The sequence below is a fragment of the Bombina bombina genome, chromosome 4, assembly GCF_027579735.1.
Source record: "Bombina bombina isolate aBomBom1 chromosome 4, aBomBom1.pri, whole genome shotgun sequence".
NCBI lineage: Eukaryota > Metazoa > Chordata > Amphibia > Anura > Bombinatoridae > Bombina > Bombina bombina.
Window position 1 is genome coordinate 496,597,263 of NC_069502.1, and position 15,098 is coordinate 496,612,360.

At 36.8% G+C, this 15,098-nt stretch overlaps 1 protein-coding gene across 1 annotated transcript in view; it reads left to right on the forward strand.

The window, feature by feature from the left end:
* The first annotated feature begins 219 nt into the window (after positions 1–219).
* The window catches only part of BAG2 (BAG cochaperone 2), a 92,341-nt gene continuing 77,462 nt past the window's right edge, over positions 220–15,098 (forward strand). Inside the window, exon 1 of the mRNA XM_053710404.1 lies at positions 220–468. Within this exon, the coding sequence (XP_053566379.1) occupies positions 344–468 (125 nt within the window). The 5' untranslated portion in view covers positions 220–343. The remainder of the gene's footprint in view (positions 469–15,098) is intronic.

A 15,098-nucleotide genomic window follows, 5' to 3' on the forward strand; every position in this document is an offset into this window, starting at 1 on the left:
ATTAATGAAATCCAGATGCTATGCACAAAGAACCAGAAGGTGACATTGCAATTTAGTGACATAAGGATCAGTGTACAGTGGAAGATGTAGGCAGTGTCCGGGCTACAGCAGCTTAGTGATACATAGCCATAGACACACACACAGCAGCCCAGCAGGCGGGGGTAGGCTGGGGATACAGAGGCTGAGGCAGCTGACATTACGGATCCGCCCAAGCCCTTGTTAGGAAATGTTTCATTACTCTGCTCTGAAGTGGAGGAGGACGTGCCCAGAAAGATCTGGAGTGGGATTGTTTCTCTGGTCACGGTCAGTCCTGGCCATCTGCTAAGGAGAGATAGAGGCAACTATGGCTCAAGCAAAAATACAAGCTAAATCCACAGAGGCACAGAATGGGGGCAAGTTTTGCAGATCTATGTCTATGGCTGTTAGGTCCAGTCACCTGCTGGAGATTATGGATGAGCTAGAAATCAGGTAAGTGAGGGTTAATCTTTTAAAATGACTGCAAATTAATAAAACTTTCTATAGATATAAACGTTTAGTAAAAACAAAAAAAAACCTGCACTTGTATAGTGCACTGACTGTTAGAATCAGTGTGTGTGTTAAACCCACTTTAAATAGTGACACTAGAAAATCGTCTCCTAGACCAGATGGAACCCTCTGCAGTTTCTGTCCCCCCATTGAAGCTGTTTCTCTGTGAGGTGGCTATCAATAATTTTACAAATCTTTATAAATTTAAGATTTTTTTTTCTCACTGGAGAGATATTTGAATATGTTAGTGAATCTAGTTCTGACCTCTATTCTGACACTGCTTAGTGCAGCATAAACACCACGTTGCTTCAAACAGAAGTCTCCATTTGTAATTGCCATTCATATAAACGTAGCATTGGTTTGTCTGTTCGTTCCCTTGCAGGCATGTTAGGTTCTTATTTGGTTTTGCTCCTCACTTGGCTCCACATAGCACAGCAAATGAAATACTTTACAGCTGGTACTGGAAGCTGCAAAATCTTTTAAATCATAAAAAATAATATTAACAAAAAATAAAATAATAAAAAAATGTAATACTGAGATTACTCAGATTAAAATAAATCATGAGAATAAAAAATATCTGAACGATTTGAATACCCAAGTAATATTATGTTTAACCCTTTTGCTGCTAAGCCTCTTTTTTACCCTAATGCTGAGCCAATTTTGGTTTTTTTGCTGCCTAGATTTAAACCCTCACAAATTATATATTTTTTTCAGCAGGCCCAGCAGATTCTCAATATACCATTATTATATTTATAATTCATGGCATGTGAGATAGCTGCAGCAAAAATTGTAAAAAAAAAAAAAGTATAATTTTTGCTTAGATTTTAGTAAATAATATTGATAATTGCCAAGTGACCACTGCTGTTACTCTGATCACCTTACTAAAGTGTCATAAAGTGTAGCCACATGTGCTTTTGGGGATTATAAAATAGACAGGCCCCATTGTACAGTACAGAAATAAAAGCACCTTTTGTTCTTGCAAGGTGTTTACTGTTACCACAGTGATCATCTGCCTATACAGACAAAATATATATATTTTGTTTGAGACAGGGACTTGTCTACTAGAACAAGGTTCTAGACCACATACCTTCGCAACCCTATGTTTATACTTGGTCTGACATTTTTTAAAGTAATAATAAGATAATAATAATAAAAATTAGATAGCTGCAATGTTTGGCAAAGTGACTAAAATATGTGATTATAGTCAAACTTGAAAATGTTGTAAAAGGTAATAACACACACACTCTCCTACAACACACTCTTATACAACACACACGCCCTCTCATATAACACACACACTCTCCTACAACACACTCTTATACAACACACACGCCCTCTCATATAACACACACACTCTCCTACAACACATTCTTATACAACACACACGCCCTCTCATATAACACACACACTCTCCTACAACACACTCTTATACAACACACACGCCCTCTCATATAACACACACACTCTCCTACAACACACTCTTATACAACACACACGCCCTCTCATATAACACACACACTCTCCTACAACACACTCTTATACAACACACACGCCCTCTCATATAACACACACACTCTCCTACAACACACTCTTATACAACACACACGCCCTCTCATATAACACACACTCTCCTACAACACACTCTTATACAACACACACGCCCTCTCATATAACACACACTCTCCTACAACACACTCTTATACAACACACACGCCCTCTCATATAACACACACTCTCCTACAACACACTCTTATACAACACACACGCCCTCTCATATAACACACACTCTCCTACAACACACTCTTATACAACACACACGCCATCTCATATAACACACACTCTCCTACAACACACTCTTATACAACACACACGCCCTCTCATATAACACACACACGCTCTCTCTATAACACACACACTCTCCTACAACACACTCTTATACAACACACACACCCTCTCATATAACACACACACTCTCCTACAACACACTCTTATATAACACACACACCCTCTCATATAACACACTCTCCTAATACAAACCACACACACTCTCCTTCAACACACACACGCGCGACCCAGTAAAAATGGTGTTGTACCCAGTAACAACTGTTCTAGAAAATAAACTTCATACTATTCCCAAGCAAATTCCCATGTATTTTTTTACTTAATTTTGAATCAATCTTTTGTTGTTATTCTCTTTCAAATGAAAGGTCTTGGAGGTTTGTAGCTGCTAAGGGAGCTGAGATTGAAGGATTTAAAGAACCAACCCCCATCTAGGTCCCTTGCAGCAACACTAAGCTTCCTGGTTCTGCGTACATGGTGACATCACTGGCACTCCCATGGAACCTGGAAGTGCCGCCCATTAGCCGCCAACGATTCCCGGTCTGTAGAGCAGGGATCACCAAAAACAGCATTTAATTGGTGATCCCCTGCATGATGAAAATGGCACCCACAGGACACTATGTGCATGGTTTCTGAGAGTTCTAAATAGTTTGAATAAGCACAGTTGAGGCTAAATGCCTTGCTACCTATCTAGTTAGTAATATCCTAGCCCGTTATTTATAGGCACCTAATGGAATCCATGTTTAAAAAGCAGTTATTGTAGAATGATATGTTAATTACTTTGAGGTTCAAGTATGTGCTGCTAATCCTCCTTAATTTCCTAAAAATGGTAGTCTCATCATTACACCAAAAAAATCAATAAATTAAAAAAATGCATTGTAAAACAATATACTACGAATGTATTTCTAAAAACAAACAAACAAAAAAAACCTTGCATTTTGTGCAAACTGAGATTTTACTTTTACTTATTAATAAAAATAGGATGTGTATATTATTCAAAGCAAGGGCACAATTATCTGCATTATCTTTACTCGTAATGAGAAAACAGATTCAGAAGAACCATGCAAGCCGATACAAATAACAAGACAGGGAAAACAGATTGTAAAGGAAAGATTAAGGAACCCTGTTTCTGCATTTATTTTGTCACAATTAAGGGACATCAAACAGACATTTTGTTGTGTTGCTATATAATAACATATCAGCCAACTCTTAACATTTTTAAAGCAAATTAAATTGATGGTAAACCCTCCCCATTTTAAAATCAGACCTGGAATGATAGGGATATTTTAGATGAAGTGCAAGCTATAACTTACTTTCTCAAATAGATCTGATATTCAAATTCCCCACGCTCTGCTGCTCACTTCAAAAGTAGATTTTCTGTGAACAATAGGTTTGAATTGTTCTCCAATCCGCACTCTAGCTACAAAAAAAGGTGCTATATATGGGGAGAGCACTGATTGGACAACAATTCAAACCGTTAGCTCACAGGAAAATTGACTTTTGAAGTGGGTGATGGAGCGCGGGGTATTCAAATTGCATATCTATATTAAAAAGTAAGTTATAGCACATCTTCATTACATCTGATTAATTAAACTCCATCTAAAATATCACTAACTTTTCAGAACTGATTTTAAAAAAGAGGAAGTTTACTATCCTTTTTACTGCATATAGCCAAACTCAACCCACCATTTGCCTTATATGAAGGAGCCAGTCTGGGCTTTAGCGCATAGACAACAAGACAAGCCACTGTTATAAAGTTAGTATAAAGTACTGTGATTTCATTTATTATCAGTTAAAGCCAATTTGGAACAGATATGTAGCAGGGTAAGCCTTGAGACGTCAGCAAGGTGCATTTCATGTTCTCAGAATAAGAAATTGATCAATTTTCAGAGCTAAATTACATGAAAAGGGGACAAAATAAATAATGAAAATATATTGCAACATTGTGTCTTTATCAATAACTAAACATTTTATATAACAAATTGAATGTGTTTACTGACCATTTAAACTCCTCTATGTTCTTCATTGTTTCTTTACTCTTCATATTGGAGTAGGGATGAATAATATGTGGGAGCATAACATGACACATTATATAACAGCTATCAAAGTGTTTATAAAAGGCAGGGTAACCAATTATTTAATTTAGACAGGATCCAGAATTAAAATAAATGCACACTTAAAAGGACAGTCTGCTTGGAATTTGTTATTGTTTAAAAAGATAGATACTACCTTTACTACCCATTCTCCAGTTTTGCATAACCAACATTGCTATATTAATATACTCTTTACCTCTATGATTACCTTGTATCTAAGCCCCTGCAGACTGCTCCTTATCTCTACGCTTTTTATATTCTTGCATGTTAGCCAATCAGTGCTCGTTCTTGTATAATCATTCTCTACGGGAGTGAGCACAATTTTATCTATATGGCACACATGAACTAGCAATGGCTGGCTGTTGTGCAAGATTTAAAAAGCTAATAAAAAGCACTGAGATAAGGGCAGGCTGCAGGGGCTTAGAAACAGGCAAACTTAGAAGTTATAGGGGTCAATTTATTAATGTGTGAGCGGACATGATACAATGTAGCGCATCATGTCCGCTGCACATCGATAAATGCCGACAGCACACGCTGTCAGCATTTATCATTGCAGCAGAAGTTCTTGTGAGCTGCTGGTGCAATGCCGCCCCCTGCAGATTTATGGCCAATCGGCCGCTAGCAGGGGGTGTCAATCAACCCGATCATATTTGATCGGGTTGATTTCTGTCCGCCGCCTCAGAGCAGGCGGACAGGTTATGGAGCAGCGGTCTTTAGACCGCTGCTTCATAACTTCTGTTTCCGGAGTGCCTAAAGGCTCGCCGGAAACACGGTGGCATCAAGCTCCGTACGGACCCCATAAAGTATATTAACATACCAATGTTGTTTATGCAAAGGTGGGGAATGGGTAGTAAACATGTTATCTATCTCTTTAAACAATAATAAAAAAGTAGACTGTCCCTTTAATAGACTCAAAAACATTCTTAAAGCATGAGGTAAACTGCTTTCAAAGCCACAAGATTTATCAATTCACAAAATACACCAAGCCGTTTTAAGCAGTTAGCACATTCCTTGCTAAAAGGCAGTGTGTGCAACACCAAAAAAGAAATAAATCTGTTTTTCCAATAAGTGACATTAAAGGGACATAAAACACAAATGTTTTCAGATCGTTTTTGTGATTCATATAGAGCATTTAATTATAAACAACTTTCCCATTTACTTATATTATAAAAATTGCTTCATTTCATTTGTATCCTTTAAAGAAGGAGCAGCAATGCACTACTGGGAGCAACCATCAGTTGAGCCAATTACAAAAAGTATATGTGTGCAGCCACCAATCAGAAGCTAATTCCCAGTAGTACATTGCTGCTCCTGAGCCTACCTAGGTATGCTTTTCAACAAAGGGTACCAGGAGAAAAAAGTAAATTAAATAACATTAATTGTATGCTCTTAATGAATTGTAAAAAAAAATGGGTTTCATGTCCCTTTAAAAAAAAAAAAAAAACATGAATAATCAACTATATTCTGTTGTTAAATTGCAAATATGAATAGTACTGCTAGGAAAATCTAACCAAAATAATCTGTTGTTGAAGGGTTAAATATCGAAGATAAAATTGTAAAGGTTTAGCTTCTATGAAGTACTTTAGTTTCTATAAAGCAATGGGCACCGCCATGTTTAAATGTGTTTTCCCTTAACTATCTTTCCTTCTGAGGATAATTAGTAACACATATAAACAGGCAAAAAAAAGACTGTGCAAACAAGGTGGTCTGGAATCTCTGTTGGATAATTACTTTAACGTGAATGTATAGTTGTAACCTTTTGTTTGATTATATATGTATCCCATCCGTCTATGAGCATAGTCGCTAAGATTTTTAATGTTATTTTATTATCCAAATATGATATATGAATGAAATTAAAATGTGTTTTTACCATGACCCGCTCCTCCCATGTTGGACATCCTGCTCTAAGATATCATTATAGTAGAGAGCGGTCCCACCTGCTCCCTACGTCAGCATTTTGGCTCGCTCCCGGGACATAAGCTCTGCGCATGTGCAAGTCTGAAAATAAATCAAAATAAGGATGCTCTTGTCCCAATCAATTACAAGATGTTCTTCACATAATAAGGAGCGCGCACTTACTTTTTAAGACAGATAAATCACTTGCGCATGCAAGGGGGCGGATTAGATAAAGTCCTAGTCACCTAACGACCTGGATTTCAACTGGATACGAACAAAAACATAATAAGGGGGGAAAAAATACACAGAGCTGGGTGGAATACGGGACGAAAGTAATCCAACGCTAAAAAGGTTATAACTTTGATCTGAAGAAAACATTTTCAAAGTCATGAATGAAAGTAATATTTATTTTACAAAAGCAAACAGTGGATTGACAGTTGCTCAACTTCACATTTACTTTAACAATCCTATGGTCAACACAGCCTTGTTTGCACAATCTTTTTATTTCCAGATTTATGTTTGTCCCTAATTGTCCTCGACAGGAATTTAGTGGAATTTAGAAAACCTACTATTTTCAGAGTTAAAATAACAGGACAATAGGACAAAATAGATAATGAAAGTATATTGCAAAGTTGTTGTTTTTTTAAAGGGACACTAAACCCACATTTATTCTTTCATGATTCAGATAGAGGGTGCAATTTTAAGCAATTTTCTACTTTACTCCTATTATACATTTTCTTCATTCTCTTCGTATCTTTATTTAAAAAAACAGGGATGTAAACCTTAGGAGCTGGCCCATTTTAGGTTCAGAACCTGGGTTCTGCTTGCTTATTGGTTTGCTAAATTTAGCCAACAATAAGGAAGAGCTATCCAAGGTGCTGAACCTAAAATGAGCTGGATCCTAAGCTTTAAATTCCTGCTTTTTAAATAAAAATAGCAAGAGAACAAAGAAAAATTGATAGTAGTAGTAAATTAGAAAGTTGCTTAAAATTGCATGCTCTATCTGAATCATGAAAGAAAGAAAAAAATTGGATTTAGTATCCTTTTAACTACTTCTTAGACGTTATATTAAAATCTCATACTGTTTAATATTCCTTAAAGTGCTTGGTACAAGAGCTAAATTAATGGGTACTTCAGGACTTACCATCTGGAAGTTGCAGATTCAGTTACGCTACATATTCTTTACACAGTGAAATGTGTCAAATCAAAGTGTGACCCATGCAATATGCTGGATAGTGGCCACAGTGAAGTGTGCCAATGTGAAATGAGACAGACAAAATGTCATTGTGAAATATTTACTTGATGATGTAATGTGACCGATTCTAAATTGTTAAAGGAACATGGAGGTTAGAATTCAACTTTTGCAATATAAAAAAATAAAGAAAACTTTTCAATTTACTTTTAGTTTCAAGTAAATTTCTTTCTTTTGGTATCATTTGTTAAAAATGTGTTTTCTCCATGAGAGATTCAAGGGTAGGCTCATGAGTCTTGGCGATATACAGCAAAAGTGTTTGCAACAATGGTTGCAACAGTTATACATTAGAGATAGATGTGTAGTTGACAATCATAGCACCAGTAAAAGTGACAATAAATGTATTACAGTATATATATATAGGACAGTTAAACATAAAAAAGGCTGTCACTACACCTGTAGAATATGTATATTTATATATAGATTAAAGCAATTTTCACAATACATTTTTGCTACTTTTGTAGCTTTATCATATATTCTGTTGTTTTATTAGAAATTACATATTTTTAGTCTAATTAAGACAGTAGTCCATTCAAATAATGGTGTGGTTACACCTGTAGGTTATATATAAAAGCAGCATAGCTAATAAAAGTGTTGCTATAACAATATCATTATAACAAAAATAAATACTATATTTTGAATATATTTAGGACAACAGACCATCCAGATAAGGTTGTCACTATATCTTTTGGTTATATAAATATACATTTTTATTAAGTTTGCCAAATAGGGTTTGGCTAAACTGGTATATATATATATATATATATATATATATATATATATATATATATATATATATATATATATATATATATATATATATATATATATAAAATAAGTCTGTGTTTTGCTACTGCTGTAGCTTCAATATATATATATATATATATATTATATATATATATATATATATATATATATATATATATATAAAATAAGTAAAAATAATTTAAAAAAAAAGTTATCTTTAGAAGAACAATCTGATGCAAAAAAGAGACAAAATGAGAGAGATAGAATAAATAAATAAAAGTAAAAAAAATGATGAAGAAAGGGCCTATTTAAGGGAAGCAAAAACAGATCAGAAAAGAAAAGAGAGAGCAAATATGACAGAAAATCAGAGACATAAAGAACAACAAAAAAAGCTTATGCTCATAGAAAAGCACGTTTAGAAAATGAACAATCAGAAAAACAAAAACAGCTTAGCATAAGCAATACAGAAAGGGAACATAAAAGGAAACAGTGCAAGTTATGTAAAAAGCAATACTGAACTTCCTTTTGTGTTAAGAAGAAGACAATTCCCAGTTAAATTAGCATTCGCTATGACCATTAACAAAGCTCAGGGACAAACTTTAGAAAGAGTTGGCATCTGTTTGCCAGAGCTAGTTTTTAGACATGGACAGTTATATGTAGCTTTTTCAAGGGTAAAAAGCTCTGCAGATGTAAAAGTTAAAGTCATTGACGGACAAGAACACGGAAAATGAATAACTGGAAGTGATGCCTGTTTTACTAAAAATGTTGTATATAAAGAAATGTACTTAAAGTAGACATAATTCTAAGAGAAGACATTTTGTATTTATTTAGGACAGTAGTTTGTCTAATTAGAGTGTGGCTATATCTGTAGTTTATTATATAGAAAATATTTTTGATATATTTAAGACAGTAGTCCATTAAAATTATAGTATTACTACACCTGTAGCTTAAATATTTATATAAAAGAAGAGTTACAAAATACGTTGTTTTACATCTGTAGTTTAAAAAATAATTAGACAGCCCTCTGGGCAGGCTTATCGACTAGTATATATATATAAAATACAAATGTGATTACTGCAGTACCCTTGCAGGAACATAATAACACTATGACCAATAAAATCACAATGTATATGCTCCAAATGATATACTTCAGCTGTGTAGTAATTATTATTCAGTTTAATTAATACCTATTTTCACAAAATAAAACTGAAATGATAAAAATGGTGCAGTATTAAACAATAACCCAAAACCCCAATGTTGTTATATGTTGCATAAAATGCTGCCAAATAGTGCTGATAACATGTAAATCAGGGGCGCTCACACTTTTTTGTGTTGGGATCTACTTTTCAAATGACCAGCTCAGCGAGATCTACCCACTAAAATGGGCCGGCTCCTAAACTTACATTCCTGCTTTTTCAAATAAAGATACCAAGAGAATGAAGAAAAATGGACAATAGGAGTAAATTAGAAAGTTGTTTAAAATTGCATGCTCTATATCTGAATCATGAAAATAAAATGTGTGTTTCATATCCCTTTAAGGTTGTATGATTTAGCAACACATGAATGTGCAAAAGCAAAAAGATACAGCAGATTAATCCTGACAACATAAATTGCACTAACTTTAATTCAGGTTAACAGGAGCAACCTCTTGTGCCATGTTACAAAACACTGCATTCAAATTACTGCCACTGTCCCCCTTTACTTTGTGCCACGGACTTGGTCTGATATGACCCAGTAAGGCTTACACAAATAAATTTCAATAGCACGCCATGCAGACCATTTCTTACCGGGTCAACACGTTTATTTGCCAGACGTCAATCAGACTCGTTTTTTTTAGCATAGCACAGCAGCCTCCGCCTTTACTTTTTCTATCTATTGACGCTTACCCTCCTAACTATACTATACTGCCATATACATTGGGAGAGTACTCACTCAACCATGCTTTTGATAGGCCAATTGTGTTGTCATTCAAAAATCATCAGCATTGATTGGTTGAAATCGATGTCCCTCAAGATCCAATCCTGTAGCACTTTTCGTGTCCCTAGCAACCATACTCTACTCACGCCCCAGTGTTGAGGTTGTGTAACTTGACCACATAATTTTGATCACATCGGCCGTAATCTACCAGCAGGGCCTTTGGGATCTACCTATTGAGCACCCCTGATGTAAATGCTCTTAAGCCCATCTAGGTATGCTTAATGGAAAGGAACTAATTTCAACAAATGTTACAAGTACATTGGAAAGTTGTTTGTTCTTGAATTATGATATTTCATATTGAGTTCCATGTCCCTTTAAGGGTGCACTCTACAGAGAAATGAGACAACTGTGTATGAAATTAATTTAGCTTTAATCCCTTAATGACCAGCAACGTACCCTGTATGTCGTTGGTGTTTCTATTGGGTGTGTTTTTCAACAGCAAGACTGCGCTATTTTAGCAAGCCTGCAGGAGGAAGGGAGGGTCTATTACACCCAGACAATCCCTTTACGACCAGCGACATACAGGGTACGTCACAGTCATTAAGGGGTTAAAGGCACACAAACCCGAACATTTTCCTTTCATTATTCAGATAGAGAATACAATTTAAAAAAATATCCAACCTACTTCTATTATCCAATTTGCTTGTCTCATATTGTTCTTCGTTGAAGAGATACTTAGATAGGTATCGTGCACATAGCTGAAGCACTGCATGACAGGAAATAGTGCTGCCATCTACTTCTCTTGCTAATGTAAAACATTGTTGCAAAACTGCTGCCATTTAGTGCTGCAGACACGTGCACACTCCTGAGTTTACATTCCTGTGTTTCAACAATGGATAACAAGAAAAAGAAGATAATTTGATAATAGAAGTAAACTGGAAAGTTGTTTAATAATGTGTGCTCTATTTGAATCATTAAAGACAAAAATGTTGATTATGAGTGGCGCGTTAACTGTTGCGCACAAGCGATAAGGTGTATATGGGGTCTTTTTGTGTGCGTCGGAAGTAGTGTGCATATTACAAGTCGAAAGTAAACGTGTTCGCTTGAGCATGATTTAATTTAATGCTCGTCGGGTTAGAGCAACTTCATTGCACAGTACAGTTACACTCATAATAACACTGTCTAATAAAATGTATTAGAAAAAAATATTGCATAAAAAAGTTATAAGGTCTGAAAGAAATGAGGTCTCAGGTGTTAGAAAAAAAAAGGCATGCAAAGGGCTTTAACATAGAGATACATACATACACAGGTCTAACTATGTACATGTATGTATGTGTATATATACAGTCGTATGCAAAAGTTTAGGCATCCCTGATAATTTCCATGATTTTCATTTATAAATAATTGGGTGTTTGGATCAGCAATTTCATTTTGATCTATCAAATAACTGAAGGACACAGTAATATTTCAGTAGTGAAATGAGGTTTATTGGATTAACAGAAAATGTGCAATATGCATCCAAACGATATTAGACAGGTGCATAAATGTGGGCACCCTTGTCATTTTGTTGATTTGAATACCTGTAACTACCAAGCACTGATTAATTGGAACACACAATTGGTTTGGTGAGCCCATTAAGCATTGAACTTCATAGACTGGTGCATCCAATCATGAAAAAGGTATTTATGGTGGCCAATTGCAAGTTGTTTTTCTCTTTGACTGTCCTCTGAAGAGTGGCAACACGGGGGCCTCAAAACAACTCTCAAATGACCTGAAAACAAAAATTGTTCAACCTTATGGTTTAGGGGAAGGCTACAAAAAGTTATTGCAGAGATTTAAGCTGTAAGTATCCACTGTGAGGAACATAGTGAGGAGATGGAAGACCACACGCACAGTTCTTGTTAAGGCCAGAAGTGGCAGGCCAAGTAAAATATCGGAGAGGCAAAGGATGGTGAGACTGGTCAAAAATAGCCCACAGACCACCTCCAAAGACCTACAACATCATGTTGCTGCAGATGGTGTCACTATGCATCGTTCAACAATTCAGTGCACTTTGCACAAGGAGAAGCTGTATGGGAGAGTGATGCGGAAGAAGCCTTTTCTGCAAACACACCACAAACAGAGTCGCTTGAGGTATGCAAACTCACATTTGGACAAGCCAGCTTCATTTTGGAAGAAGGTACTGTGGACTGATGAAACAAAGATTGAGTTATTTGGTCAGTGCCGGTACTGGGAATCTTGTTAAAATTAAGGGTCGCATGGATTCCACTCAATATCAGCAGATACTTGAGAATAATGTTGAGGAATCAGTCACAAAGTTGAAGTTACGCCGGGGCTGGATATTTCCACAAGACAACGACCCAAAACCAGCTCAAAATCTACTCTGGCATTTATGCAGAGGAACAAGTACAAAGTTCTGGAATGGCCATCCCAGTCCCCAGACCTTAATATCATTGAAAATCTGTGGGGTGATTTGAAGCGGGCTGTCCATGCTCAGCAACGATCAAACCAAAAGGTCCAAAATACCTTAATCCAGAATCCAGACAATCATTACAGGCTATAGGAAGTGTCTAGAGGCTATTGTTTCTGCTAAAGGAGGCTCTACTAAATATTTATGCAATATTTCTGTTGGGGTGCCCAAATTTATGCACCTGTCTAATTTCGTTTTGATGCATATTGCATATTGCATATTTTCTGTGAATCCAATAAACCTCATTTCACTACTGAAATATTACTGTGTCCTTCAGTTATTTGATAGATCAAAATGAAATTGCTGATCCAAGCACCCAATTATTTATAAATGAAATCATGGAAATTGTCAGGGGTGCCTAAATTTTTGCATACGACTGTATGTGTGTGTGTGTGTGTGTGTATATAATATATATATATATATATATATATATATATATATATATATATATATATATATATACATATACACACTCACCAGCTACTTTAATAGGTACACCCTTGCTAGTAGAGGGTAGGACCCCCTTTTGCCTTCAGAACTGCCTTAATAATTCTTTGTGGAATAGATTCAACAAGGTGTTGGAAACATTCCTCAGACATTTTGGTCCATATTGACATGATAGCATCACGCAGTTGCTGCAGATTTGTCGGCTGTACATCCATGATGTGAATCTCCTGTTCCACCACATCCCAAAGGTGGTCTATTGGATTGAGATCTGGTGACTGCGGAGGCCATTGGAGTACAGTAAACTCATTGTCATGTTCAAGAAACCAGTTTGAGATGATTTGAGATTTGTGACATGGTGCATTATCCTGCCTGAACCGTTGATACAAGGCAGGATGGATCCATGCTTTCATGTTGTTTACGCCAAATTCTGACCCTACCATCTGAATGTGGCCAGGGCTGTCTTTAATATTGACTGGATCCTGGGCAAAAATTTTCTTGCCCCCCCCCCCCCCATGCAATTTCACTCTCCACCCCCAACATCCCAAAAAACAACTAAATCAATTTATTTTATAATTGTTTTAAAAAAAAATTAGCCCAGCAGTGGATTATCCACTGCTGGGCTAATCATTTAAAAAAAAAAAAAAAAAAAAGATGCAATATGTGAAACTGGACCTAAGCAGTATTAATAAGTAAATAAATATATAAATTCCTCCACTGTGGATTCATTTAATGTTCTTTTGAATGTGATTTCTGGTGTGAGGTTAGCTGGTTAAAGAGATTTAGGGCAGCCAACAGGAGCAAAGCAAGTTAAAGACTTGAGGAGGAAGCATGGAGGTGCAGACAAATAAAAGTTTACTGACTGAAACAGCAGAACTGCTATGGGAAGCTGTAAAATCTGAGACAGAGAGAAAACAAAAACTATAAAAATAAACCTTACATTAATGTGTGAAGTATCAGCATGACACTATACATCAGCGACAGCAGCACATGGTCACTTCTTTGCTAGAAACAAGTTCCCTCTCACCCCTGCACTAGACAATGCTGCATGGGGAGGGGCGTGTGTGCACTCACTTATTCTTCCCACTGACACCTTTCTACAAAGCACTGTTCCCCTAACAAACTCCAGTTAGTTTATCTTAGGGCACAGCCAGAAAGAGCAGGGCTAAGGGGAACAGCAGACTGGATGCTGTCTGCCCAAGGCTGCATGGATACAGTGTGAGATGTGTCATACAGCCTCAAGACTGAAGAGAGCAGTGTATGCAGCTGCACAGATGCTCAAATCCTCATGTGCCTGCCGCTGCAGCTTTCTGCTGCATGCGCTACAGTCAGCCCTACCCAGAAACAATCCCACCACCAGAGCAGTTACCTGGTAACAGTGGTAACCCCAGTAGGACCTTTCTGATGCAGTGGGAATGGCTGGATGCCGAGTTAGGGCTTTGCATTCAGTGCTGCACAGTCTAAAACAGCACATGGCAATAGCTTGGCATGTCACATGACACCGGCACGGTCTGGCACAGTTTTAAAAAAAATAATAATATATAAGCAGAGTACTTTTGACTGTGACAGGTATTAGGACTGAATGTGTGTGTTCCCCATGTCACATCAGCAGTCCTGGTATGAACCATTTTTTTTTAGGACTCTTGGGCCCCTCAACAGAGACTGGGCCCTGGGCAGCTGCCCCTTTTGCCCGGTGTTAAAGACGGCCCTGAAATCGAGACTCATCAAACCAGGCAATGTTTTTCCAATCTTCTTTTGTCCAATTTTGCTGAGCCTGTGCGAATTGTAGCCTCAGTTTCCTGTTCTTAGCTGACAGGAGTGGCACCGCACCCGAGGTGTGGTCATCTTCTGCTGTAGCCCCATCTGCTTCAAGGTTCGACGTGTTGTGTTTTCAGAGATGGTATTCTGCATACCT